Source organism: Pipistrellus hanaki (assembly GCF_964339955.1).
Source record: "Pipistrellus hanaki genome assembly, chromosome: 13".
In the NCBI taxonomy this organism is placed as follows: Eukaryota; Metazoa; Chordata; class Mammalia; order Chiroptera; family Vespertilionidae; genus Pipistrellus; species Pipistrellus hanaki.
This window is the reverse complement of record NC_140515.1, coordinates 19,899,697-19,927,524: the sequence shown is the minus strand read 5'-3', so window position 1 is coordinate 19,927,524 and position 27,828 is coordinate 19,899,697. Positions and strand designations below refer to the sequence as shown.

Sequence of the window (27,828 nt, the reverse complement as noted above, 5' to 3'; positions counted from 1 at the left end):
AGACACCATTTCACCTTTTAAACCGTCTGTTTACATTGTCCCCACTTCTCAGACATGGGATAAGGAGATACACTGAATAGGAAACCTAGGATGACATTTTTTCAAACCTTCACAGATAACACAGTTCACTAATATTTAAGTGTGTTTGTTTCTGAACATGTGTAAGTGGACAAGTTGTTAGGAATGCATATCCAGTTTCCTAAAGATACAGAGCCTGGTTTCTAATTTTTTTCTAATCCACCAGGTCATTTTTTGGGGAAGCTGTTTCCAAATTTATTTTTCTGTAAGAAAAAAAAATTTGTTTTGCTAATTGTGAGCAATTTCTTGTCTGTAGTTTTTTTGTTTGTTTTTTAATGTATTTTATTGATTTTTCACAGAGAGGAAGGGAGAGGGAGAGTTAGAAACATCGATGAGAGAGAAATATCAATCAATCAGCTGCCTCTTGCACTCCACCTACTGGGGATGTACCTGCAACCAAGGTACATGCCCTTGACCGGTATTGAACCAGGGATTCTTCAGTCCCCAGGCCGACACTCTGTCCGCTGAGCCAAACCAGTTAGAGTTTGTATTTTTTTTTTAATTATTATTATAGCTGCCATAAAATATAAAAGTAGAAATACTATGTTCTATGTGAAACTAATAAGATATTGTGTGTTTTCCAGGTCAATTAACCAACTGCTTCTTTGGGTAGATGTACGGAGCAGAGTGCTAGGCTTCCTTGGTAGATGTGACATGAAGAGCAGTGACTGTTCTGCAAACTTGTTTGCATAAGCACCCTTGAGGTACATGGAATACAGTTGTCTTTTCTCCTTGTGTATTCAGTCTCCATCATCTTCAGATTCCTTCGGTGGGTTTGGGCTTTAGGGACCCTCTTCAAATTCCCTTCCCGCACCGTAAGTCTACAGTTCTGCCGATAAACAAGATAACATGACTCAAATGAATCAACTGCATCAATAAGATGGTTTTGTCTACCATGCCAAGGGAAGCCCAAGTGGTAAGGCGTTCTCTTTATCAAATTTTCCAGGGTCCTCAGGCTGATAGAGAATCTGCAGGTGGGCATGGACTGAATTTAAGTGAAAAGTTGAGTGGCTAGCTCACCAAGATGGAGGGTTGCAGTTTCCTGTGAGCACAGAGACACGGTTAAGAAGGACTGTGATGAAGAGCTCTTCAGTCTCAGCTGCTGCAAACTGTGCTAGGAATGGAAACAAAAGCAGTCGGTGGTGGTGACCACAACCCAGAAGCTGAATCCACACTCCAATTTTGCACAAAACTGCTAGTTGTGGCTCTCCTCTTTGCTTGAACTTCATTTAGACTGCGAGGATTACATTTAGTTGTGTGTCAGATAACATCCTGAAAGTAGACTGGAGAAAACCATTTTGCCCTCAGTCATTTGTACTAACCCACCCATTGTCAGTTAAGATGTTTTCTAACATGCTAGCTAGCACAGAGTATTGAAGTCAATGCAATCCTGGAGTGAAAAGTGGAAGGAATAGCCAAAGTGGCCCTGAAGAAGGACAAGAAGGCTGAGAAGGAAGGAGGAAGGAGACAAGGAAGAAAAGAAAGGGTGAGTTTTCATTTGGAGTTAAATTTATGTGAATATTTTGATTACTCTGGTAATTAACATTATATAAAAGAAAATGGTAAGACCTTCTTATAAAGATAAGACCAATTACCAGCTTTATTGGGCCAGCATGCTATTGACAATTGGTTACCGGTAGCTTATAACTGTTTAATTTTTTCATCCTAAAATCCCTCTTTGGGGGAACACAATAAACCCTCGATTTTGTGGACCTCAATTTAACGGACTTCAGATTTTTTTTTTTTAAATTAAATCTTTATTGTTGAAAGTATTACACATGCCTCCATTTTTTCCTCCACTGACCCCTTCCATCCCACTCAACCCCCGACCCTGGGCCTTCACCACCCTATTGTCTGTGTCCATGGGTTATGCACATATACATACAAATTCTTTGGTTGATCTCTTTCCACCCACTCTCCCCCATCTTCACGCTGAGATTCTGCAAGGCATGTGGTAATTGATTGTATTGTCACGTGGTGGCATGACTCTCTGCAGCAGTTCCCAGGGTACATGCCCTAAGCCATGCCCCAACCATGTGCATTTGCTTCCTCAAGGTGGCTGGCGAATGCAAGCATTTACTAGGCCTATTGGTAAAAATTACTGTAATAGATGTAGAAAAGTGTGAAATTAAACTTTTCCTGCATACTTAATGTTAATTACACAAGCCTGTCTACCTACGTAAAAACAGGTAAACTAACTCATTTGTCAATTTTTTAACTTAAGCATTCAGAAAACCAACTATTAATATATTGTAGCTTTAATGAACACCCCCCACTCAAATTGTCCACTATAACAATGTTTTATTATAAAAATAACCAAAGAATTTCAAAGTGAAATTTGCCTTCCATTGTTTCGTCTTGAGTTCTTCAACAGTGAGATCCAACACTTCTTTTCTGTAAGAATTCTGAGTTAGTACTTGATACATACTAGTAATACAGATTCAAGATTGTTAAAAACTAATAAATGGATAAGTGGGTGAGCAGAGAATAATCTTAGAAATACTGAGTTATGCAAAAGCTTTGATAGATCAAAGAAAAGCATTCATTTCAACCTGCACCCTCTTTCAAAATTTGCATTTGGGAACAAGCAAAAATTTTGGAAAGAACCCCCCAGGGAAGTAGTTGAAATTTGATGTTTGTAGGGTAGAGACTGTACACAAAGAGGACAACATTTTCAGGTAATTTATTTGAAATGCTCCCAGAAAGTTTAAGGCCATGATATAAAAACATTCATTTCATCAGAACATTCATTGACTTTTTCCCCAAAGGTCAGCTCTCGATGGACCGCTTTTCCTGACGCACTGGCCAAAGTGTCCGATGGCTCCTGCAAAGAATGAGCCATTTCTTTCCCACCATCAAACACCTTCTCTCTGCTTCCGTCTGCAGCAGGTTCATTCACTCCCAAAGTCAGTAACAACTTGAGAAACGGAGCAGTTTTAAATAAACTTGCAATAGAAAAAAAAAATTCACTGCGGGTTAAGATCTATAAATACGGAAATAAGCTTACAGGGTAAAATTGACCACAATATCTTTTGTTTTTGAAAAATAAGTAATATACCTTGTTTCTATATTGATAAATCTTGTCACACAGCTTCTCTGAATGCACATGACAGCTGTACGTAATAAAATGACAACATACTATTTACTGCTTTCTTTTCTGTAAACTTGAAAGACACAGAAGATTTAAAAAAAAAAACAACAAACCATTTTGGCAATGATTTAGCATCGTTACTACTAGTGCTGGTGTGGGTATAACTTTGCACAGGTCACCCCTAATATTTACACTCACAGGAGCTTTTCTGTGAATTTGGTAACTTTTTTAAAGGTCTAAGACCCACTCTTTGTTGTCAATCAAGGCTGGACAAAGAGATACTAGTTTGGCTACCAGATCCTAATTAATCATAGAGTTAATTAAGTTGGTCTTTGGAGAAGGTAACGGTGACTCGCAGGACAGACCAAGAGACGGCAACCTCAGGACCCAAAAGCAGAGCAGGAAAGCCCGAGGATCCAGCTGCTTCCGGAAGGGAGCTGGACCTTGCTTTGCTCTTTCACCATTTCTCACATAAGGTCCTGATGAACGCACTTCTTCCAAACTCTTCTCACGTCTCTATAAACAGAGTTGCTGACTCGGTTTCAGTGCTTTTCCCTCATCCCTTCATTCATGCTCTGACAGGTGCGGAGGCCTTGGCAGATGGAACACAATGGCGATGGGCTTCCTTGCTATCCTGCCAGGTTTCCCCAGGCGCTCTGAGATTTATTCTGATGTTTTAGGCTAGAAACGGCTCTCCCAGGCAGGCCAGCAATGATGACAGAGACTCCGGGTGCAATGCACATTTCAGTTCAAGAGTCAGAGCGGACAGCTGCTTTTGCGCTGGTCCTGGGAAGGCCAGACTCTGGTTCATGCCCTAAGATTACTGCATCAGATTTGCACTGGATGACACGACAAGGTCAAGAGGGTATTTCTTCCTTTGCAAAATGAAGCCTTCGGGGCCCCCAGGGATGTTGACATGCTCTGTGGTTGTACAACAACGAGGCAAGTTCACTGCCAGTATCAGTCTTTCCCAGTTGTCCTTCGAATGCCATCATGGCACACAAGCCACTTCCTCATGCCCCGTGTGCAAGGCCCCCTAACCACTGTGCCTTCAGCTACCACACCAAAGAGCTAGAAAAGCACTAGAAAACATGGGAGGACTCGAAGAATCTACATGAAACAGTAGTTGAGAGACTCCTTTTCTATTTTTTTTTTTTTTTTTTAATCCAGCAGGACATCTGAGAATAAGTTGTTCAAGTACCTCTTCATCCATCCAGACACTTGTGAAACACAATACAGGAGAACAGGCCACAGACCAGCTCACACAGACACACGGGCAGTTACAGTACGAGGGACAAAGATACAGACACGAGAGACTGGGTTGACACGGTCACAACGTTATTAAAAAGTGCTTCTCCAACCGTTCCGTGAGTGGAATGCAAATACTGTACAGGTAAGACACAGGGCTACTTCCGGGAAGCACTGGCTTCTGTCAGACATTGCTTTCAACGTGCTTGCTATTCCCACAGGAGGAGTCCGTCTGTTCCATGCGCTCGCAGTCGAGGCTGACCTCACTCGTGTCCATGCTGCAGTCCGAGTCACTGTCCGATTGGTCCATCTGCTCAAGTTTCGTTTCTCCCTGCGGCTCCCTGCTCCCAGCGGCGGGATTTAGGAACGGCCCCTCGGAGTCCGGCACCTCGGCCTGCCCGGCGGCACACAGCACGGTTTCTTTGGCTTGGCGGATACAGTTGAGCCACTGCTGTTTGTTGAAGGTGTCGTTGGCTTGTAGTGAGTGGGTCTGACTTTGGGATCCATTTTTGAAACTTACTCTAAAGAAGTTTTTAACTAGAAATGAGAACACATGAAAAAAAGGTCAATGGACAGATACTCTCCCAGGCCTAGAGAATAATTGCAGTGGCACTAACCCAGGTCCCCATGGCACAGGCATCACTGACTGATCACAGATGTGTCCCACGGGTCCAGGACATGGCTCAGCAGTGCCCTGCGGCCACCGTCCGTCAACCAGAGTTGACACCGGTCTAGCTCTCAGCTGCCCTCAGAAGCTAGCAAATGGTATCAGCCCGTAAAAACAAAGTCACGTTTCAGGGGACCCCAGCGTACTGTTCACCCAACCTGGCTGTGTTATCAAAATGCCCTGAGGAGATTATTAAAAACATAGGTTCCTGGGCCCTACCCTTAGAGATTCAGAATCACCAGGTCTAAGGTGTGCCTGGTAGTCTGTGATTTCAACCATTTCCTCACCTGGAGAGTGTTTCAAGTTCCAGAAGCTCTTTGTAACATCAAAACATGCCTATGAGCCTCCACGATGGAACTTTTCATTTAGTATCCAGTGATTGAGAAGATACGTAATGACGCAGAGCGGTTACGAATTCAGTTTCATTGAAAAATGAAGTTACATGTTTAAGATCTCAACAGGAATTTGTGTGCATTTAAAAAACAGGAGTGCACACTGTGAAAGACATTTTATTTAGTTTAATAACAACACCAACTGGCGTTTAACGCCCCACATGCCACGTGCACCACTTGGTTCAAGAAGGATCTGCGTCCGGCCAGTTCCCTTGCATATCCCTGCAGTCAAGACTGGGAGCCACCTCCTGCTCACATACATTCGGGCTCCACTCTTTGTCTTGGGCAAGTGCCTTCACTCCTTTATGCCTCAGTTTCCTTATTTGTAAAATGAGGGAAACAAAGATAATCTGCCTTATATGAGATCATTATGAGGAATAATGGAAGCCCTTGTACAATGGCTGGCATGTAGCCAGTATTGGAGAAATAAAAGTTACTACTACTACTACTACTACTACTACCACCATACTAGGGGGAGGACTGATGAGTAGCTAAGAGGTAGTACATATTAATGATTCTGACAATATGATGCGAATGTTACCCCAAAAGTCAAAATGTCACTTTCTCAAAGAAGGCTGTCCTGGCCACCTCATCTAAAAACAGATCGCCTACTGCTATCCCCTTACTTGGATTTAGTATCCTTAACAGCACCCAGAATATTTCTTTCTCATCTACCTCCTCCATCACAATGTAAACTCCATAGGGGCAACACCTTTAACTGTTTGTTTACCAGGGTGTACTAGTGCCTAGAAGAGTGCTTGACACACAGAAGATACTCGATGGCTATCTTAGCTCCCCTTCGTTAGCGCCTTTGCTTATTCAGCCTCAGGTTAGAGAAGCCCATTCGAGTCAGTACAAATGAACCAGCAGCCCAATCGACCATTCGTATGTCTCTTTAGACAGCTCCACTACAAAAGGCACTGTTATGCAACTGGTGTTCACAAAGGGACTGTCTGGTATGAAGCACGCTTTTATACAATAGGAAGAGAGAGAAAGGAGCTTAAGAAGCACCAGTTCAGTTATGTACAGGCAGGTTTACTTGCAGCATCTTACTTAAAACCCTTAAAACCACCTTATGGAGTAGGTCTGCCTGCATCCCCACTTGGCACATGAAAAAACCAAGGCTCCCAGAGATTGAACAAGGCTACACAACCAGTAAGCAGTGATATGGCTCTAGGAGGCAGTTCAACTCCAAGGCCAAGGCTCTTCTCTTTTCACCAGCCAGCCACTCCCTCTGAACCACCACTGCACTAAACACGCAACAGCTTAGAACATACTTCTCTCGTTGTTGCTGAATGCCCCGCGCAGGGAGCCGCCCAGCCTCACTTCTCCATCCTGCAGGTCCTCCAGCAGGAGGTCCTTCACGGGGATCGGCTGCCGGTACAGCTGGTAGCAGAGCTGCTCGTTGTGCGTGATGGCTCGGGTGATCACCAGCACTTCTTGGAACAGGAAGACGTGCAGTTTCTAGGAGAGAAGAATCCACAGGATGAGTAGCTGGTTCCTGGACTAAGAGGCCCACAGGTACCAAGTTCACACTGGATTATACACCCTAGGCTCAAATGCACCTCCAGGGAAACAGAAGTCAGGCAGGTCCTAGGCATTTCCAGATGCACCCATTGCCTTTCTTATAGGATCCTTCCCAGGGCCCCATGGAGAAGGTCTTTCTGCCTACAGACATCAGCAGCCAGGACTGCCTTCACATTGCAACTCAGAACCTGTGCAGACTCACATGGCCCCAGCTCCCATATGAAAAAGGGGAACAGAATAAAGAGGGGGAGTGAGGGAGGGGGAGATAGTACCTCCCTGACTTTTGTCTACATTACTCAATATAATCCTAGGAGGTCAAAATGAATGATCTATAATAATAAAAGCATAATATGCTAATTAGACCGGACATCCTTCTGGATGACCTTCCGGATGAAGCCGGGGGCTGTGAGGGATGCCGGTGCCAGCAGCTGAGGGAAGGAAGGTCTACTCTTGCACGAATTTCATGCATCGGGCCTCTAGTAGTCTATAAAGGATAAGACTGGTATATCAAAGCTTATTATTAATCTCTTCTCCCCAAACTAAAACAAAACAAAACAAAACAAACAAAACACAAACACTTGTTCCTTCAACCACAGAGCTGATTACCAGCTTCATCCAGGCTCCCCCCCTTGGAACACTGCCCGTTCCCGGAGAAAACAGAGCATGCTGCTTCAGCCAAGAGAGAAAAGATCAAAGACGCGGTCCCTCTCAGTTGAGTTTATCAGAACCTCAGCTCTCCGAAGAGCTTGTGTTTAAAAGCCTGACGACTGATGTGTGTGCTGTGGGCAAAAGAAAATCTCAAAAATAAAGGCTTGTGTCAAACCACATCACGAAAGCACTTTAGCCGGGTGGAGGAGGGGGTAAACGGGCTCCATTCAGTTTCATGTGCCAGACAGACGCTTCGCACTGTTGGAAATGCTTAGTGAGGGAACTGAGAAGATCCACCACTCTGCAGCTGGGTTTTGGCTTTCTAGTATTTGGGATTGTCAACTTAAAAGTCTCAAAAAGGAAATGAGTAGAAACTCACATTGGAAAAAAACATTTTTGTTGTTGTTATAGAATAGTATATATTTTTCTCTTACTTCATGAGTCAGTTTTTAAAATAATTTTTCAAATTTATGCTCCTGGTAGTAATCTTATTACCTTCTTTTTTTTATTAAAGTATAGTTGACACAATGTTACACTAGCTTCTGGTATACAACATAGTGATTTGATATTTCAGTACCTTACAAAGTGATTACTATGTTAAGTCCAGTAGCCATCTGTCACCATACAAAATTACTATGATATAATTGACTATATTCCCTGTGCTGTACATTACATGCTGTGACGTAATTAACATTTCCAAGCCTGCTCTTAAATGCCATTTCACAGTCCAGGTCAAAACGATATCCCTTGAGTTACCACAGCTTGATTAAGAACTCTCCAAGATAGTTTTGGCCGACCAGCCAGCATGGTTCAATGGGTGAGTGTCGACCTATGAACCAGAAGGTTTGATTCCTGGGTGATGGGCTTGATCCCACCAGGAATGTGGAAGAGGCAGCCGATCAATGCTTCTCTGTCATCATTGATGTATCTCTCTCTCTCTCTCTCTTTCCCTTCTTCTCTGAAACAAATACAAATATTTTTAAAATATAAATATAGTTTTGGCTTTCATTCCAAGATATTGAAGATAAAATACAGTAAAAATGGAGACTCTTTGTCAACACTGAATTTAAATATATAGGATAGATAATAAAGTTTATGTATTATATAAAATATATTTTACATTATAACATAAAAATTATAACATATAACATGTATCAGCATTATTTTCTACTGACTATACATAAAAATAGCCTCGTCAGTTGAATGACTTTTTAACTCTCATATAATTCAAATTCATCCTTTCTTTATATAAGCATTCACTCACTCCCTCAGAATAGGTTGTGGGAATTGACAGGGCACAGTCCTCTCTCAAAGAGCATGGATAATGGCAGATACTGACAGAGAGGCAGAGAACTGCAACAACCCACTGCAGTAAGTGCTCCAGGGCAGATTTGTCCTTGATAGGAGAGGAAGGACAATTTCAGTTTCTATTCAGGAATAAAAGCCAGGAAATGGGGTATCTACAGGCCAAAGGAAGATATACAGCTAATGGGAGGTAGATTACTATTTAAAAAAACAAAACATTGGTCTCAAAATGTCAGTCTGTAGATGGGTGACAATCCATAGGAAAGGAAAGAGTTTCTCCCAATGCTAACTGCACTCCACGTAAGAGCTGTTCCCTGAGATCACCTGCTGTTTCCCGATAGCCAAGCGGGAGGAGGTAACTGTTCTGTGTTTGCTTTTGAAGGTTATGATCAAACAAAACGAAACATGGGCAACTCTATGTTGTTTTCCAAAATCCTTTCTATGTTCTGGTCATAAAACTAATACAGCATATGTACACATAAATTATAAACATGTATGTGTAATATATGTTACTGATATATAAATTATAACCATATAATATACAAATGTATATAATTATACATATCCACGTATATGTGAGTCTCTGATATAAAAGACAAAGGAGAAGCCATTTTTGTCTAAAGAACATGACCCTGGGCAGGGAAGGCAGGGTCACAGGAGGCTCAGCAGCAGATGGATTGCGTGTTGGGGGAGGCCCAGGGGAGACCGCCGAAGGGGAGTCACCACTCACCATGCCCCGGTTGTTCTTCAGTTCGCCGTGACAACACAGCACTCGCGAGTTGTCGATCAGGGAGTCCTTCTGGCCTTCTTCCAAGTAAAGAAGCCGTTCTTTGTAATAATGGCATTCCGACTCCCCAGTCTTGATGTTGATTTCTGCCACGATTCCCTGAATGATGTTTATCTGTGGAAACAAATAAAAGTATGGGGAATGGAAGCAAACCACCCACGCTAACACGTCCCTGGGCCTCAGCCTAGAAGGTCACCATGATATACCTGGATCTAATTCTGAGATTCCAGTATCTAAGTTGCTGCTTTGGGAAAGGGGACAAATACAATGCTTTTAATATTCTGTATCTATCTATCCATCTATATACACACACACACAGACATATACATGTATTTATGCATATAAACACATACATTTATTTGTACACACATACAGATATTTGTATTATATACAAAACTAATGTTGGTGAATAATCTTATCTGAGAGGATAAGATAGAAGGTACTGTTTTCAATATGCAGAACTCACAGCTACTACACACATTTAGGCCCAAGCCTCAGCACATGTGAAAACAAGTGAGGGGGTAGAGGGATTTCGAAGCAATGGTAGATGCAATGCTGCTAATATAAAATGAAGCAAAGCAAAACAAAACAGAAAGAGCACGGCACTGAGACATGATCAGGGGGCGTGAATTTGGATGTATTGTCCTATCACTTAGGTACATCTGAAAGTTAGAAAATACTAGAAAACAAAGGAAATCAGTTGAGCAAAAAATCCTAAGACGCCAATCAAAGGCAGAGTAATGACTTCCGCTGTCCCCTAATAGTGAAAAGACCCGAAGTCCCAACGGCCTTGTGGTGGCATTAACTGAGAGAGCTTAAAAAGTTACCAGGTCTTGTAACATGTTGAAGTGGTAGTGAATTGTTTCTAAGATGGTTGATTATTTTAAAAAAATATATATATTTTATTGATTTTACACAGAGAGGAATTGAGAGGGACAGCGAGTTAGAAACGTCGATGAGAGAGAAACACTAACCAGCTGCCTCTTGCACACACCCCACTGGGGATGTGCCTGCAACCAAGGTACATGCCCTTGACCGGAATTGAACCTGGGACCTTTCAGTCCGCAGGCCGATGCTCTATTCACTGAGCCAAACCGGTCCCGGCGATGGTTGATTATTTTTCACATGCGAGTGAAATGACCTTCTTCTCAAAGCAACTGGATGAAAACTTCTACCAGTTATAACTGGAGAATCCATGTGAGTGTGACAGAAAAGCATACCGCTCCGAGCTAGAGCCTGGTGACAGTAGCCTAGGAACAGATGCATAATCTGTATACTTTTGTAGCTATTAAGAGTTTCAAAGATCGCCCTAGTTGGTTTGGCTCAGTGGATAGAGCGTTGGCCTGTGGACAAAAGGGTCCCAGGTTCGATTCCCAGTCAGGGCACATGCCTAGGTTGTGAGCTCCATCCCTAGGAAGGGGCGTACAAGAGGCAGCCAATCCATGATTTTCTCTCCTCATGGATGATTCTCTCTCTCCCTCTCTCCCTTCCTCTCTGAAATCAGTAAAAAAGAGTTTCAAAGATAATTCTTTTAAAATATATTTTTTATTGATTTCAGAAAGAGAGCGGGAGAGGGAGATGGAAAGGGAGAGGGGATAGAAACATCAATGATGAGAGAACATCATTGATTGGCTGCCTTCTGCACACCCTCTACTGGGGATGGAGCCCACAACCTGGGCATGTGCCCTGACCGGGAATTAAACCATGACCTCCTGGTTCATACGTTAGGCTCAACCTCTGAGCCACACCGGCCGGCTCCCCTCTTGGTTTTCAAAGATGACTGCTTATTTATCACTACTTTAAAAGACAAACAAAAAGAAATGGCACAGAATTTGCTACAGCTATGACTCATCCTTTAACTTAATTAAACTAATGCTTATTGAACATCTGTTCATTGTTAACATAGGTTGGGTGCATTCAAAGAAATGAGAGGGTCTCTATCCTCAAGAAGCTTAAAAATATTACATGGGAGGTATCTGAGCCACTGATTCATTATCTTTTTACTTTGGTACATTTTCAATATGTTATAGAATCCATATATTTCCTTGCTTTTAAAGATCTTGGCATTCATTGTTATGACTCATTTTATAAGTTAATTACTACTAAGTATAACTGGGCAGCTGACGTGAACCAGCACTTGAGTCAATTTTCTGAGTTTCGTGCAAGTGTCCAGGAAACCAGAAGAAAGATGCACCGCAGGCATAAAGACGTGTTCACTTCCTAATTTAACTCAGGAACCGAAGAGCTGGCGTATCACATGAAGATTAATAAACTCAAACACCACAGTGGCTCCTCGGGCAACTGTGACTACTTTCCAAGGTGCTTTTTTCCTCCGGCGTTTGAAAGTATAAAGAGACAAAACAATGGAAACCATCCGTGTTATTCCATAGTCTATATGTACATGTATAGTAGTGACTCTGCTTTATTAAAAATCTTATTTTGTATTTATATCCACCGCTACACTGTCAGAGCCTATTCTCTCTGCACTGGTTCCTGAGAGGAGTTTATTTTGTAGAATTTCATCGAGGAACAAAGCTAAATAGAGCAGACTGCCAAAAGCATCGCGGCAGCTGTACATTTAAATTAATGGATTGTTGCCTCTCTCACCAAACCAAAGGGAAGGGGCTGGTAACGGTATATGACGAACGATACCTGGTAACTGAACAGGGATTAAGCCCACAGATGCTGGATTCATCATGCTCAGAGTGGAATCTGAAAGCCCTGTCTGGCTAGTCCCTTGGGTGGTAATAGCATCTCCTCACAGGCCCCTGACATGGACCAACAATAGCAGCCTTCACTGCATCAAAAGCAGGACTGTTCTTCCCACTGATTGCAGTGATTTTTTATTTATTTTTATTTTTTATAGGAGTTGGGGAACAGTGATGAGACAGTCTGAAGGATCATCTTCTGGCTGGAACCATCCTGAGAATTTAAAACATTAAACAACTAGCTCCCGGAATATCTGAATATACAGCCCTATTTTAAGAATTTTTCTTTTTTTGGGGGGAAATTTCTGTGAAGCCTCCAAAACACTGTTAAGAAATTCTAATAACGATGTGGTAGTTTATGCATTGCATTAGCAGCAAGACTTCCTTTAGATCTAAGTCACAGGTCTGAATGCTTGGTGTAGAAGCAGTTTACTTAGTGCTCTGTGTTTTAATTTTTTTTATTCCATTTTCATAGGTGGAACATTTATTCAGAGGACATATGAGTTAAGCTGCATTTATGTTTATCAAACATTCACCATGCACCCAAGAGCACAGGGCTAAATGCTTCTGCTCATCTGGGATAATGCCACAAGGATTTTGAAAAGAAGACTAAAAAGTGTGGCGCCTACATTATGTAAGTGGGCATTCAGAAGACTTGCTTTGCAGGCATTTTCCAATGCGGGTTTCCCCATGCTTCGCGCACAAATCTGCCTGAATGACCAGGTGCAAAGTCAACTTCGGAGAAGGACGTCACATGTTCTGCACTAGGGAAATTGGTGCAAACCATCATATTCTTATCTCCCTGGCTTCCAGTTCAAGCTTTAGCTCACGGGGTATGTTTTTTATTTTTATTTATTATTTTATTTTATTTTAAAAATATTTTTATACTTCTTTTTAAAAAAAAATATATTTTATTGATTTTTTACAGAGGGGAGGAGAGAAGGATAGAGAGCTAGAAACATCGATGAGAGAGAAACATAGACCAGCTGCCTCTTGCACAGCCCCTACTGGGGATGTGCCCCAACCAATGTACATGCCCTTGACCGGAATCGAACTTGGGACCCTTCAGTCTGCAGACCGACGCTCTACCACTGAGCCAAACCAGTTTCGGCTTTATTTTTATTTATTTATTTTTTATACACAGAGTATTATTATTTCATGCTGCATATTAAAAAGAAGAAATCTTATGCAATAAAACTGTAAGCAAGCTCGTGTGCTTTAAAAAAGTAATTATTTAGACTAGCGTGAGGTCCCTGCTTTCATTCCTGCAGACCACACACTGGCTGGGATGAAATATGGAAAGGAGGCAACTCTACTGCACTCTCCCCAGTAATAAAAACAGACATGATGGAGTGAGATGGGCCTCACCCCCGGTGCCCGCATTCCCCATCGTGCTCGACTGCGGGCCTGGTCTTTGTGAGGCGGGCCTGCCAGACACCTCATGAATCAGGACAGTCTTTTCTCTTTCTTCTCTGTCCTTACATGGAGGCACCGGCCCAGCTCTGCACCCGAGAGGCCTCTCCACAGAGCTTGGTGGACAGCTTCGCTTCCTGTCATTCCAAAGGCAGCAGGGCTCAGAGAGGCCAGGCTTTCCGCTCCACGGTATAGGATCACAAGGAAGAGGAAAGGGCCCTGGATTTTCAGTCTGCACTGACAGGTTCAGACAGCAGCCTCATCCCTTGCTAGCTCTGAACCCGACAAATTGTTTCCCCCTCCAAGCCTCATCTGGAAAATGGTCCTAACAAGAAGTTATCTCAGCCCTGACTGGTTTGGCTCAGTGGACTGAAAGGTCCCTGGTTCAATTCTGGTCAGGGGCGTGTGCCTTGGTTGTGGGTGTGCAGGAGGGGGGTGTGCAGGAGGCAGCTGATCGATGTTTGTAACTCTCTAACCATCCCTCTCCCTTCCTCTCGGTAAAAAAAAAAAATAAATCAGTAAAATATATATGTTTTTAAAAAAGAAGTTATCTCATAGACTACTCTGAAGATGAACTAAGAGCTGACTTAGTAGGTATTCAAGAAACGTCTGCAGGTATTACTGTTAGTGTTGTTGTTACTACTTATTATTAAGCCCTTCTTCGGGAGGAGATGGGCAGGTTGCTCAGCAGGTTCAAGGCTTCTGATTTTCAAACCACCGACAAACATCCTTTCTGTTGCTGTCACAGACACAGTCTGGGAACGAGCCCTATGAATGAGTCCCTGCCTCCACACCTCCTGCCACTGCCGAGCAGGCTCCCATGACTGCATACCTGGGCAGCTGCACCAAGCGACCGTCCCTAGACTCCCCGCCTCTGTCCCCCATCCTACAGACCGGGAGGTGACTTGCCCAAGGTTACACAGTTTGTTGCGATGGGGCTGGGATTTGAACCCGAATCCCAGCTACTTAGAAAACAAAAACACAACAGAGAGAAAATGTCTCGAGTTGACACGTAAAATCCTCTATGTAATCAGCTATCCACTCCCATTCTCTGCCTCCTCTTCCTCTGTTTTCTCAGATTGTCCTCAACCTCGGTCTGACCGCTCCGGGCCTCTGCCCAGCCAGGACCTGTCCTGTCACATCTTCACTCCCTGCACAGGCCCTTGGCTCCTCCAGCCTGCCATGTCCCCTGCCCGCCCCGCCGAGTACCCCGATCAGAGCCCAGCTCTCCGGGCAGAATGCTCACAGTTTACCTTCTTCTCCCGATGCAGACCCCATCTCCCCCCATCTTAATAAACACTCACCGGTGAGCAGCCCTAGGCCCGCACTGCAACTGGAGGCCTGCATCCAATTGACTGAAGAGAGCTACATTTTAAGTGGGTGCTGATTTCAAAAATGGGCCTTGGGGCTCAGGTAAAAAGCAACTCCAATTTGCTAACTAAGCAAAAATATTCAACTTAAAATCATCCCAGAGATTTCTGACCCTCACAGCAATGGTAACAAACAGACTGCAGAATCAAAAAATGGTAGCATCAAAGGAACTTTAGAGTGCACTGCAAGTAAACACTACATTTGGTAGGTTAGGAAACTGAGAGAGGAGACGTGACTTGAAAAAAAAAAAATATGGTTGATAGCAGAGTCACGCCTAGAACCCACGGTGGCTGAAGCCCATGTACCCAGGGACCCTTCATTCACCCATTTACCTAATCCTCTGCTGTCCCCTGGGGGGAAATAAGAGGCAGGAGAGAAAGAAAGAAACTTACAGCTTCTTCCAGGTGCTGCTGGTCTGGGTTATCATTCGGTGTGTGCCTCAGGATTTCTCGGAGGAGCAGAGGGTATTTGACCAGGCGGCTTCTCGGAATATCGAGGAAATTCCACAGATCTAGTTTGCGGCTGAAGGGGGATTCTAAGCATCGCTGAAGGAAATCCTGGACCCGGTGGTCTTGTTTCTTGTGGTCCAGCAGGGCTTTGGCGGCTACCTGATTGCTGCAGTAGCTGTCGTAGGAGCTGAGACAAGGCAGCTAAGAAAGGAACAGGAGAAGAGGGTTGGAGTGTTACCACCAATGGAGCTACAGTTAACACCACTTGCTGGGACTGAACAAAGCCTAACTCCAGGCCTGGCCCACATTCCTTTATCTGCAAAGGCTGAAGGACACAGACCAATGGAGTCTTCAAGATGACAATGGAACAACGTCTTTTGGCTCTGATTTGCTTGCACAAAGTAACTGTTTTAGTTGCATGTTTCCTTTCTTGATTGTTAGGACCAACTTAATTTATTTTGATTAAAATCTGATTCAAATTTGTTTGCATTTCTGACAACCTAAGCTAGAAACAAAAGAACTCAAATTATTGCATATGCATATAGTTCATAATTTCCCTAAACTTCCAGAAGTATCTGGTGAGGGGAGAACATCCTAGTAAAAATTTTCTTTTAAAATTATTCATCAGAAATATATCTAGAAGACTTAGTGGCATAAAAAGAAAGCAAGCACCCAGATATGCAGCCAGCCCGTGGCAGAGCTTGGAGAAAGCACCTCAACTTGATTTTATTTTTTTAAATATATATTTTATTGATTTTGTACAGAGAGGAAGGGAGAGAGATAGAGAGTTAGAAACATCGATGAGAGAGAGAGTCATCGATCGGCTGCCTCTTGCACACCCCCTACTGGGGATATACCCGCAACCAACGTACATGCCCTTGACCGGAATCGAACCCGGGACCCTTCAGTCCCCAAGCCGATGCTCTATCCATTGAGCCAAACTGGTTTCGGCAAGCACCTCAACTTTAGTTTAAGGTTGACTGCTTCAAAGGTGGACAGATTATAAAGAACTTCAAGAGGTTAGAGCAAAAATGTAATTAGTAAAAAATGTGATGCAAGAAGCATTTAGTAGAATCTTTTACATTAGTTCTGACAGGCCAGGAATCATTCTTGGCTCTACCCAATGGTTAACATCACACTACCAAGCAAAACACAACTTACGCTTAAAGACCTTGGGACACTTCAGCCCCACTGTCTCCTTCCAGAAGGGCACCCTATACTAAGCCTCCTAAGGCACTGGCTGTCAGCTTCCAGAAAGTTCCTGGAGGCAATAAAAAGCAGCCAATGACCTTGCTGTGTGCTTCTCGCCCCCAGACTATGAACCCACCAGGACACCTGCTCTGCAGTGGGATTCATTGCAAGACAGGAGCAAGAGAGTCTTGTTTCTGTATCCTCAGCACTTTGCACTGGGCCTACTGTACAGCAGTCTGTATTCTGAATTAACAAATAAATGAATGTTTAATGGATTACAGGATTAGAAAATATTTGATTATTTGGGAATACAGCTTAAAAATAAGTTGCGGCAGCATCTGAACCATGGGTCAAAGTTTAAATATTTTGCTGCTTCTTTTACCACTCTTACTGAAATTATTTTCTCAGTGATTGAAACCAAAAAAGGATACCAAGGAAGCAATATTTAAAAAGTTCATTGTTGAGTTTGATATTCCTTGGAAACATTTATCTTCCTTAGATGTTATGAAAAACTTCTATTTGTGTTAAGAGTTGCAGAAATTCTTTCCTTAATCTTGTATGTGAAGGTGATGATAACACACACACACACACACACACACACACACACACACACACAGCAGATATGGTTTGTGGGTTGTAATTTAGATCTTCAGAGTTAATTAAAAGGAGCCTCAGGCCCTCTCAATTTCATTTCCACTTCCTCGCCTTTTAAAGAGACTTGGAAATGCCTGATGTGGTCATTATATCAGCAGTAACCATCGGATGTAAACCAGTGAGGAGGCCCCAAAGACACCGCTGCTCACTGCCCAATGAGCCATTACTCTCTGTGATCCTGCCGCCCCCGCTGCCATGGCAACCAAATCGGGCTCTGGTCCTGTGTTCACACCTGACAGGGTGCTCATTTCCTGGGCATGACCTGTGAGGCGCTCTGGCGCAGTTCCCTGACTAGAAGAGGCCACAAGTGATCTACAGCTAGATAAGAGGTGAAGAATGTACACATCTCAGTTCCCAATTACATACACGTGCACCTATGTGAAATGTGAGCGGTGACAGACAACACAGTGGTGAAGAGGACAGACTGGGATCGGGGAGAATCATTTCAAAGCCTTAACTCGGGCTGTGACTAGTCAGGTGACCCTTCTGAGCCTCAGCTTCTCCACCTACAAAATGCACAGACTCATGTCCTCCTCTCCTTTAGTGAAATAAGCAGATAAAAAGTGTAGCACGAGCGTGGCTCCTGGTTAAGAGTCAGTAAGTGCCAGCTATTATCATTATTTATCCCTGGCATATTTTTATGGAAGAATCTGTGGTTTAGAGAAGCAAGACTACACTAGCTCAGCTGGAGACAAAACCAGTCTGAGTGTGTTCTCTTCCCATCCCACTTGCAAAGCTCTGAACCCACCATCTCTTTAAACGGACGATCAAGAAAGAATTCATGAGGGAAACCCTCACTTTTTAAGAAATTCCTTCTGTCTCCCTAACAGTGTGAAAAGTGGCACAGAACAAATCTATATTTTTGCTTTCATGTGCCCCGCCTCTCTCCTTGGAATTAAAATGGAATCAGAACCCAAATTAACATGAGAACTTGTGCCTGGGAGAGCTTCTAAATTGTTTTTTATTACTGAAAAGAGTGTTAGTGTGAAGGTAAGTCACTTGGGAAGTTTTTTCTTTTTGATGGGGAGGCTGATGAGAGCGGGCTGACCCCGTACAGGGAGACTGATCCTCAGTACCCAGGGAGGTTCCCTGAAAAAAATAACACCATCCACCACTCCTGGAAGGCCTTCAAAGTAAAAGTCATCGATTCGTTCAAAGGTCAAAAGGACTGGTCAGGGCTAACCCACTTGGCAGGCTCACTTGTTTAAAAGGGCCCCCCCCCTTTTTCTTTTGGGGGGAATAAATCAATTTTTCATGGGTCAAATGGGCTCTGACTTTTCTCATTCAAAGTCCACTGAGATGTTTATTTTGTTCTGTTAAAAAGACCAGAACTCAAACAGATGGGCCCTTTGGTTTACAGTTCCCACTCGCACGGACACATCTGCAGTTAAAAGAGGGAAAACCTTTAACAGCTCGTCGGCCTGATAAACAAGGACCATTTCTACGAGGCCTGGTCACAAGGGGCCAGTTGTTTAATTTCAGGATGCTCCTCAAGCTGCAAGTCCCACTGGATGTCTGAAGGATTCAGCCAGCCATGGGCCGAAAGAACTGAACAGCTACCCCTAGAGCAAACCGATTTTCTAATAAAAGTGACAAATATTTCTTTCAGAAAAAAAAAAATAATAATAATAAGGCAAATGCCTGTACTTTTGCTTCTGACACAAACTGACAACTTGTATGTTGGTGTCTATGGAAACCATGCAGCTCCATGGTGCCATCTCATCAGAAACAGCAGTCACCACGCTGATTCTGGAGTGGGGTCTCCCTGGCCCCCCAGCTCCCATCAGAGCGGCCCGCAGACTCAGAAGTGTAAGCGCAGGGAGTGCACCCTCTCTTCTCATCGCGCCTTCTCTGTCTCCAGCTGTCTGGCTCTCTTTACCGAAATTTCTTTGGAGCTGAAGAAGTTAAAACATCTTCCACAGCTTATAATAAAAAAGTGAAAGTCAAAAATATAAGATGAATGACCTCTCCTGAAATATTCAAGCACATTTTCTAAATTATTCATATGAGAACATTGCTTGCCTTTCAGATGCCCCTGGGATATTTCAGCCTTACTGCTAAAATTGACTCCTGAACTAACGGTAGTTAAGTCATGAAACCCTCCAAGTTTCTGAATCAAGGCAATCATAATCGAGAAGCGTAAGTTAATAGAAGAGGTCAATGTCAAAACTTAGGAACCAGCAGGTTTTAGGAAGGCTAAAAGACAAATGCAAATGGAACTGCATAAAGAGAACTCACATGGGGGGAGTAGAATTTATAACCTTCACATTGCTCTCCAAACAGTGGACGACCCTAATACTTGCTGTTGTGGCAGTGTCTGCCTATTTTCTAGATCAGGGGTGGCAAACGCATTATAGGCTCTCGCAATCATTTGGTCTGGCCCAGGGGTCGGCAAACTCATTAGTCAACAGAGCCAAATATCAACAGTACAACGATTGAAATTTCTTTTGAGAGCCAAATTTTTAAACTTAAACTTCTTCTAACACCACTTCTTCAAAATAGACTCACCCAGGGTGTGGTATTTTGTGAAAGAGCCACACTCAGGGGGCCAAAGAGCCCCATGTGGCTCGCGAGCTGCAGTTTGCCGACCATGGGTCTGGCCAAAATGATTTAATTAAATATTTGGGGTGAGTTAATTAAATATTTGACCAAATAGAGCAGGCTAATTTTTAAGTTGGTAATTTTGTATGGCCTGCAAATGTTGCTATAAATATCCAAATGGCCCTTGGCAGAAAAAAGGTTCCACACCCCTGTTCTAGATCATTGTGTGGATCAGAAGGATGAGAGACCTAAGCCTGTCTGGAAGGAGTCATCAGAGTACTCTGTGTTCACCACCTGGTTCAGAACAAATGTAAAATACCTGGGGCTGGGGTAGAACCCTCAAGCATCCACAGACGGAAACAGAAGCATGCCATAGGAGTGATGGGGACTGTGACATGAGAGCACATGCCTGGTCCAAAATAAATAAATGAACAACCACCTTATGGACCCAATAAAACACACATTCAGCCCAGGACCATGAATTTGGAAGCCCTGATCTAAGGTCACAGCTGATCTCTTCAATTCGGAAAGGAAAGGGTTATACAGTATTGAGATGAAGGTCAGCATTCTAGCCAGCTCTCCTATGAAGTCTCTTGGAATCAGATATATGCTAAACAACAACAACATTTAGTCATCACCTTGTTTATGAAACTACATTTGGCTATAAGAGGTTTTTGACAGGCTGAATAAAAGCTTTTCTAAGGCCCTGGCCAGCGTGGCTCAGTGGTTGAGCTTAAACCCATGAACCAAAAGGTCACAGGTTTGATTCTCCGTCAGGGCACCTACCCTGGTTTCTGGTTCAATCCCTGATCGGGTGCTTACAGGAGGCAGTGGATGGATGTTTCTCTCCCACATCAATGTTTCTCTCTCTTTCTCCCTTCCTCTCTATTAAAAAAAATCAATATAAACATATATTTTAAAAATATATTTAAAAGTTTTTTGTTTTGTTTTTAAATCATGATGGATAGGAATATGCCCCTAAATTTGTACTGGAATAGAATTGGTAATAATTATAATTGGCCTGAATAGAACATTAACTAATGTTACTTTATTTTACTGGAAAAAAGGGTATGTTATCTTTAAATGCAATAAATGTGTAATAAGAAAAAAAATTCTTTTCTTTGCTTGGAAGAGATACAGCCTAACTATAATGATAAATTTTACAAGGAATTTGCTGTTTTGTTCGTTTCTGGTGTGAAATCAGTGTTTGCTAATAATAAGAAAAGTCTAGCTAATATGAAACTCCATTTCAGTGATTGACATTTATCTTCAATCAAGACCAGAGAACTCTTCTTACCCAGCCCACGAGGATGGCACCGACGTGTTCAGTTGAGCCATCAGGCTTCCGGACATCTCGAAGCTGGCGGAGGAGCTCTGGTAAACAAACAGAACGCTCATGTTGTTAGGCACTCAAATACGAAGGAGGCTGGAGGTAGGTTCTGAGTTACTCATATTATTACATAATCATGACTTGTATAAGGCAGCTCAATTAAGGCTACAAGTCACAACTCATCCTGGGAACGAAATTATACCTTCGTGAAGAGGAATCAGGGAGTCCAGTGTTCCAAAAATCTGATTCAACTCCTGCTCTGTCATTATGGAGAGCTTCAGCATGGGGTCGTGATAGGCCTGCGAGAGAACCACAAGAGATGGAAGCAGACATTGAAACTCAGAGGAAGTAAGTTGTTCATGTAAATGGCTTCTGAGAGGCCCTGAGAAGAACAGAATGTTTGGCTCTCCCCAGCAAGTTCTCCCATGATATTGCAGAAACAGCAGATGGGTGTGGCTGGAGCAGATGGGAGTCCAGCATTGCCTTAAGTCTTTTGTGGATGTTAATAAACCAAAGTAGATTTTTTTTTTAAATTCCTGTATCATACATCTAGGAAAGGGCACAAATCCTAATTATAGAGCAGATTTGATTTGTATGTTTTAAAAATTAACATTATGACCACCTCTTATTAATGATAATTAACCCACAAGAACACCCGATTATTTCCAGGGCACTGTAATAGAATGGCACAGTCCCTGCCTTCAAGATTTATAAAGTTAACTGGGAAGATAAAACACACGGCAAGTTAAACATATGTTTAAAAAATAGTTCAAGCCCAGACGGGTGTGGTTAAGTGGTTAGAGCATTGGCCCATGCACAGAAGGGTCAGGGATTCGGTTCCCAATCAAGGGCACATACCTGGGTTGCAGGTCTGATCCCCAGCCCTAGTCTGGGCAGGTGCAGAAGGCAACCAATTGATGTGTCTCTTTCACATTACTATTTCTCTCTCCCTCTTTCTCCCACCCTTCCTTTTTCTCTAAAAAATCAATGGGAAACATATCCTCAGGTGAGGATTAAAAAAAAAAAAAAAAAAAAAAGGACTACATTGGCTACAAGACATGGGTTTCATTTCATCCATCTTCCCACACACCATGTGATTAAAAAACAAACTTCCGTATAAAAGATCCTAACTTACATGTTAGTACACAAGTGACTCAACCATATTATCCACTTAGGAGATTCCAATGACTATTTCTAACACACAATTCCAGCTTCAGCCCATCTACCCTTTCTCTCCTGTAGATAAGGAGGCCCTGCACAACTTCTAGGACCACAAAACATAGGTACATCCACCAATTTTCTGATTAAACGGAAGTACCCTTTGAGGTGCACTGGAGGCATGCAGAGGAGAACCCGTAAAGGGGCCCGGTCCAGAGGGCCTTCTTGTTTTGAGCCCTTTGCCTCACTGCTTGGCGTGTGCAGGTTCTTCTCAGTTCTGGATGACCTTAGTCAAACGGAGTGCTCGGAAAGACAACCTCAGAATTGTGAAGTTAGAGGGGAAAAACACAAGGTGACGCACAAGACCACTGGATTTAAATTTACCTTTTTTGCCAATTTCAAGTCCTCTATCAAGTCCTCTTCTCCTTGGGAGAGCTCAAAGATTGCCTGCGAGGGAAGATAAACACATCCACTGAAGTAGCTCACTTATGAGACCAAATTCAAACAGAGCTGGCTCCAGCGCTCAAAGCTCCAAATCCACTCATTTCTTAAGTTATTTTTAAAGAATTCTTAATTAAAAAAATATATATATTTTATTGATTTTACACAGAGAGGAATTAAGAGAGATAAGAGAGTTAGAAACGTCGATGGGAGAGAGTCATCAACCAGCTGCCTCTTGCACACACACCCACTGGGGATGTGCCCGCAACCAAGGTACGTGCCCTTGACTGGAATCGAACCCGGGACCTTCCAGTCCACAGGCCGACGCTCTATCCACTGAGCCAAACTGGTTTCGGCTTTAAAGGATTCTTAAAAAGTCAGATTGACCTGCAGCAAATGGATCACGTGGCCAGAACCTACCAAGGAAAACTTCTGAATAATGTGCTTATCTGTCTGTGGGGTAAAGGGGCTCCACCATAGGCGTCCAATCCAACAAGTCGTCTTCCATGCTGTAGAACTCTGATGCAGCCCACAAGAGGGAACTATTTTAGGTGAAATCGTTACAGATTGAGCCATGGATGGATACGAGTTTGTGGTGAGTGGCAATCAGAGTGAAGGACTTGGGGCCTGCTCTCGGTGGTGGATGTGGCAGCATTATGAACTGAGCCATCACCATTTGTCTTGCTTTCTGCTCAACATGAGGTGCATCTCAACGGAAAGCTTTTCTTATCGGCTACTTGTCCTGAGGCTGGAATTATAGGAAGAGTCTAATATTTTATCACTCTAAATTAGTCTGGTGAAGTTAATTCATTCTCAATTACTTTGCAGCCCTACACGGCACAATAAATAAAATTACAGGAGCCGGCTGTGCGCTAGAGTGCGTCAAGGGACCAGGTCTAATGGGCTCTATTACGCCATCACGATTTAAAAGCTATGGTGTGCAGAACGCCCTTCCACTCTCCTCTGGGAGTCTAAGCAGCGGTGGCAAACATTACGTTATGAAAAGACCGCACGTGTGTGGGGCTAGCTCGGGGACTCCTGCATCTCCTGCAGCCGGCAGGGCAGAAGGGAGAGGGTGGAGAACCCCTCCAGCCCTGGGGTTGGCGGAGCTGGACACGCCCCGGGGGCCAGTACACGGTGTCCCTCCGAGGCCCAGGGAGGCCTGGACGCCATGCCCTCCTGCTACTCTATTTTGTTTAATCTTTTATTTCGAAATAGAGACTCACATGTGAAGTTAAACAAATAGTACAGAGAAGTCTGGTACCCGGCCTTTTCAGCTTTCCCGAACGGCGGCATCTTCTGTGACCACAGAACCAGGACGTGCGCTGGCAGGGCACCCTGCGCTCGCCTTCACTTGGGCCTTCCTCAACTGCACACCTGCTTTACCAGCGCTCACGTACACAGCCTGACTGTCTGACCCAGTGTGACCCCGGAGGAGGAAGATCACAGGACTCCACAGGGGCACAGGCCGCAGCCAGTTCTCTGTGGGGGCGCCACAGTGTCACCGCGAAGACCGAGGGCTTTGGAACGGGACAGGGCCTGGGTTCGGAAGCTGGCCCTGCAGGTTTCTGGCGCCCACTGTGCCTTGCTAATTTCCTCACCTGCAGAACCCGTCAGGCTGCACACGTAATACATGCACACTAGGAACACTTGGAAAACACAGGAAAGTATAAAAAGAAAAATTTTTTTGAATTCCCATATTATCTCCTTAAACATCATTAAGATCTTGCCATATTTCCTCAGAGGACTTTTTTTTTTTTTAATATATTTTATTGAAAATTTTTAATATATTTTATTTTTTACAGAGAGGAATGGAGAGAGAGAGAGAACTAGAAACATCAATGAGAGAGAAACATCGACCAGCTGCCTCCTGCACACCCCCTACCGGGGATGTGCCCGCAACCAACGTACATGGCCCTGACCAGAATCGAACCTGGGACCTTTACGTCCGCAGACCGACGCTCTACCACTGAGCCAAACCGGTTTCGCCCAGAGGACTTTTTAAGTGCAAATAAATGCTTTATTTACTTATTTTAAAATAGATAATATATTGACTAGGTTCAAAAGTTAGAGTGCACACATTTATACATGCTGAAAACTTTTCCCTCTCAACTCCTCCCAACTGCCCAGTTCTCCTCCAAAGAGGCAACAATATTACCAGTTCCTTGTGTTCCTTGCTTCTAGAAATGCTATATTGTCTGTTTTTAAAATTTTTAAAAATTATTTATGCCAAAACCGGTTTGGCTCAGTGGATAGAGTGTCGGTCTGCAGACTGAAAGGTCCCAGGTTCAATTCCAGTCAAGGGCAAGTACCTTGGTTGTAGGCACATCCCCAGTAAGGGATGTGCAAGAGGCAGCTGATGAAAAAAAAAAAAAAAAGAGGCAGCTGATCGATGATTCTCTCTCATCGATGTTTCTAGCTCTTCTATCCCTTTCTCTTTCTCTCTGTAAAAAGTCAATAAAATATATATTTTTAAAAATTATTTATTAATTAAATTGATTGGGGTGACATTGATCAACACGAATATATAGGTTACAGGTGTAGGTTATGTTCTATGGTTTAAAAAAAAATAACATATACACACATACATTCATTTTCCCTTCCTTCTTCTTTCACATAAATAGTCGCATACCCTTCACCCTATTTTGTGCTTTGCTTTCTCCAGTAGCCATTCATACATATCAGCACTTTTTGTGTGTTTCCACAGCTACACAGAATCCTATGTATGGACATTCACTATTTAACCAGTCCCTGGCGTTCAGGCTGTTTCTGACACTGTTCTAAACATTACTGTGATGAATAAGCTCACACATACATCTTTTCATCTGTGCATAAGTGTGCCTGGCAGACAGATTCCTAGAAAAGAATTGCTGAGTCAAAAACCTAGAAAGTTTTCAAGTACTCCCTTTTCCAAGGTCAAGTTTGCCCCAAAAACAGAAATTCTAAGGATTTCACGAGATGATGCACGTTTGAAGTGTTTATAGCACAGCCTGGTTCGGGATGAACTCTCCATAAAGGGTAATATGATCATAGCCATTTAGGGCTATTGATACAGAAAACTTATAAGGAAACGAAATTAACTGCATTCCCTAGAAAAATTTTCCACAACACTGAATCACTCAAAGTTTCACTAACTGAATATTTTAAAATATTACAGAAGTTGCTATCAAAATGTTACTAAATGATTATGATTGCTTTTGTGAATTCTAGGATCCAAAATAGACACGTCCCCAATCACCTTCTTTGTCAACTCAGATGTTCACATAAGTTTCTTTTTCCAGTGGGGGCCATACCCACCCAGCTGAATGCTGGTTTCTCGGTTCCTTAAAAGGTCTGACACCCCCATTTGCCCTCCTTCTACAGATGCCAAGGAGAACTGATGGAAGGAGGGGTGTGGACCTGCTGTGCACCTGCTGCCAGGCACAGGGCCAGCTCCGTGGGCCCCCCGCCTACCTCCTGACGTTTGATCTCCTTGGATGTAAGCATCTGATTGACGCACACGTCGAAGGTCTCACTCCACAGCTTGCTGTCTCGCCGCTTGGTGCTCGAGGGGGCAGCATTTCGGGACCAGGGCCGGGGGGCGAGGATGTCGGGGCGGCTCTCGCTGCGGAAGCTGATGGAACGCTGAACGAGAAGAAAAACAAGCCGTCACGGGGCAGCAGGACGGGGCGGGTCACTCGAGCAGCTTCCTGTCCCTGACAGAACACAAATCAGACATCTGCAAGAAAGAGGGGACGCTGCCAGAGGCCTTTTGGGAAGGAGGGCATTGTCTTGAGCCTACGTGCTAAGGAGAACTGGGCAAGGGGCCACTCTCCCGCAGGTGCGGGGAGTACCCGCGATCTGGATAAACACAAGCACACGCACCAAGGCAGCTCTCGGACAAGCGACGGGTCTTCTTTTCTCCCGTTAAACATTTCCTCTCTTCAGAAGAACAGCAATCAACAGTAGTAGATGTCCTTAAAAGAATTCTACTCCCACTCTCCTCCTCCTCCTCCTAGGAACAGAATCCCACTCTCCTTGCTATTCTATCTGACTCACTGTGGCAGGGCTCCCCCAGACCTGACCAGTCAGAGTGCTCCCCCCTGGTTCTGGAAGGGGCCTGTGAGTCCCTGACATTTCATGAGTCATGGGAGAAAGCGCGAAAGACTCTTTATTCTTTTGGGATGGTGAGCTCCAAGAGTTCACATAAGCAGAAGTTTCTTTGGCAGCTACGCTCTCTGGTCACAGAGAAGAGTCAGTCTGATATAGGGAGGAATAAAGGGGCACAGAATGAGGGATGGAGAGAGACACCAATGGAGGGCGTGGAGGAGGGAACAAGCTTTATCCACAGGGTGAGAGTACCCGGATCCCACTGTGCTTGAAGCCAGGAAGAGCCAGCCTTAGACTAAGGGGCTTAATACACCCTCCTCTCTGTTTGCATTCATCTCAGTGAAGGTTCTGTCAACTGAAAAGTACCACCTAATGCACATACTAAGTATCAAGCAAATGATGCCTGTCCCCGAGTTATTTTCCAAAGAGGTCCCAGTCTAACCACCCAAAGTGCACCCTTATGGCTGGAACATGCTACCACAGTGCTTTCTCTTGACAAATACAAATGATCAAGAAGAAAGCATCATATTCAGCCTTCAGCCTAAATTCCAAAACATTTATTAGAAAGTTTGCTAAAACAATGAGGTGTTGCTGTGCTCAAAACCACATTCTTGCCTGGCCAGCGTGGCTCATGGTTGAGCATTGATCTATGAATCAAGAGGTGCTCACGGTTTGATTCCTGATCAGAGCACATGCCAGAATTGCAGGTTCGATTCCCAGTAGGGGGTGTGAAGAAATAG

The 27,828-nt window shown here is 43.6% G+C and overlaps 1 protein-coding gene across 7 annotated transcripts in view; it reads right to left on the bottom strand.

The window, feature by feature from the left end:
* Positions 1-2,746: 2,746 nt before the first annotated feature.
* Positions 2,747-27,828, bottom strand: part of ARHGEF3 (Rho guanine nucleotide exchange factor 3) — a 284,073-nt gene continuing 258,991 nt past the window's right edge. For all 7 annotated transcript variants that reach the window (XM_084903131.1, XM_084903126.1, XM_084903127.1 and 4 more), the window contains 8 exons: positions 26,453-26,623; positions 22,943-23,005; positions 21,603-21,699; positions 21,368-21,444; positions 15,628-15,885; positions 9,687-9,857; positions 6,754-6,940; positions 2,747-4,954 (listed from right to left, as the gene is read on the bottom strand). In XM_084903131.1, coding sequence (XP_084759257.1) covers positions 4,602-4,954; positions 6,754-6,940; positions 9,687-9,857; positions 15,628-15,885; positions 21,368-21,444; positions 21,603-21,699; positions 22,943-23,005; positions 26,453-26,623 — 1,377 coding nt within the window. In that variant the 3' untranslated portion in view covers positions 2,747-4,601. The remainder of the gene's footprint in view (positions 4,955-6,753; positions 6,941-9,686; positions 9,858-15,627; positions 15,886-21,367; positions 21,445-21,602; positions 21,700-22,942; positions 23,006-26,452; positions 26,624-27,828) is intronic.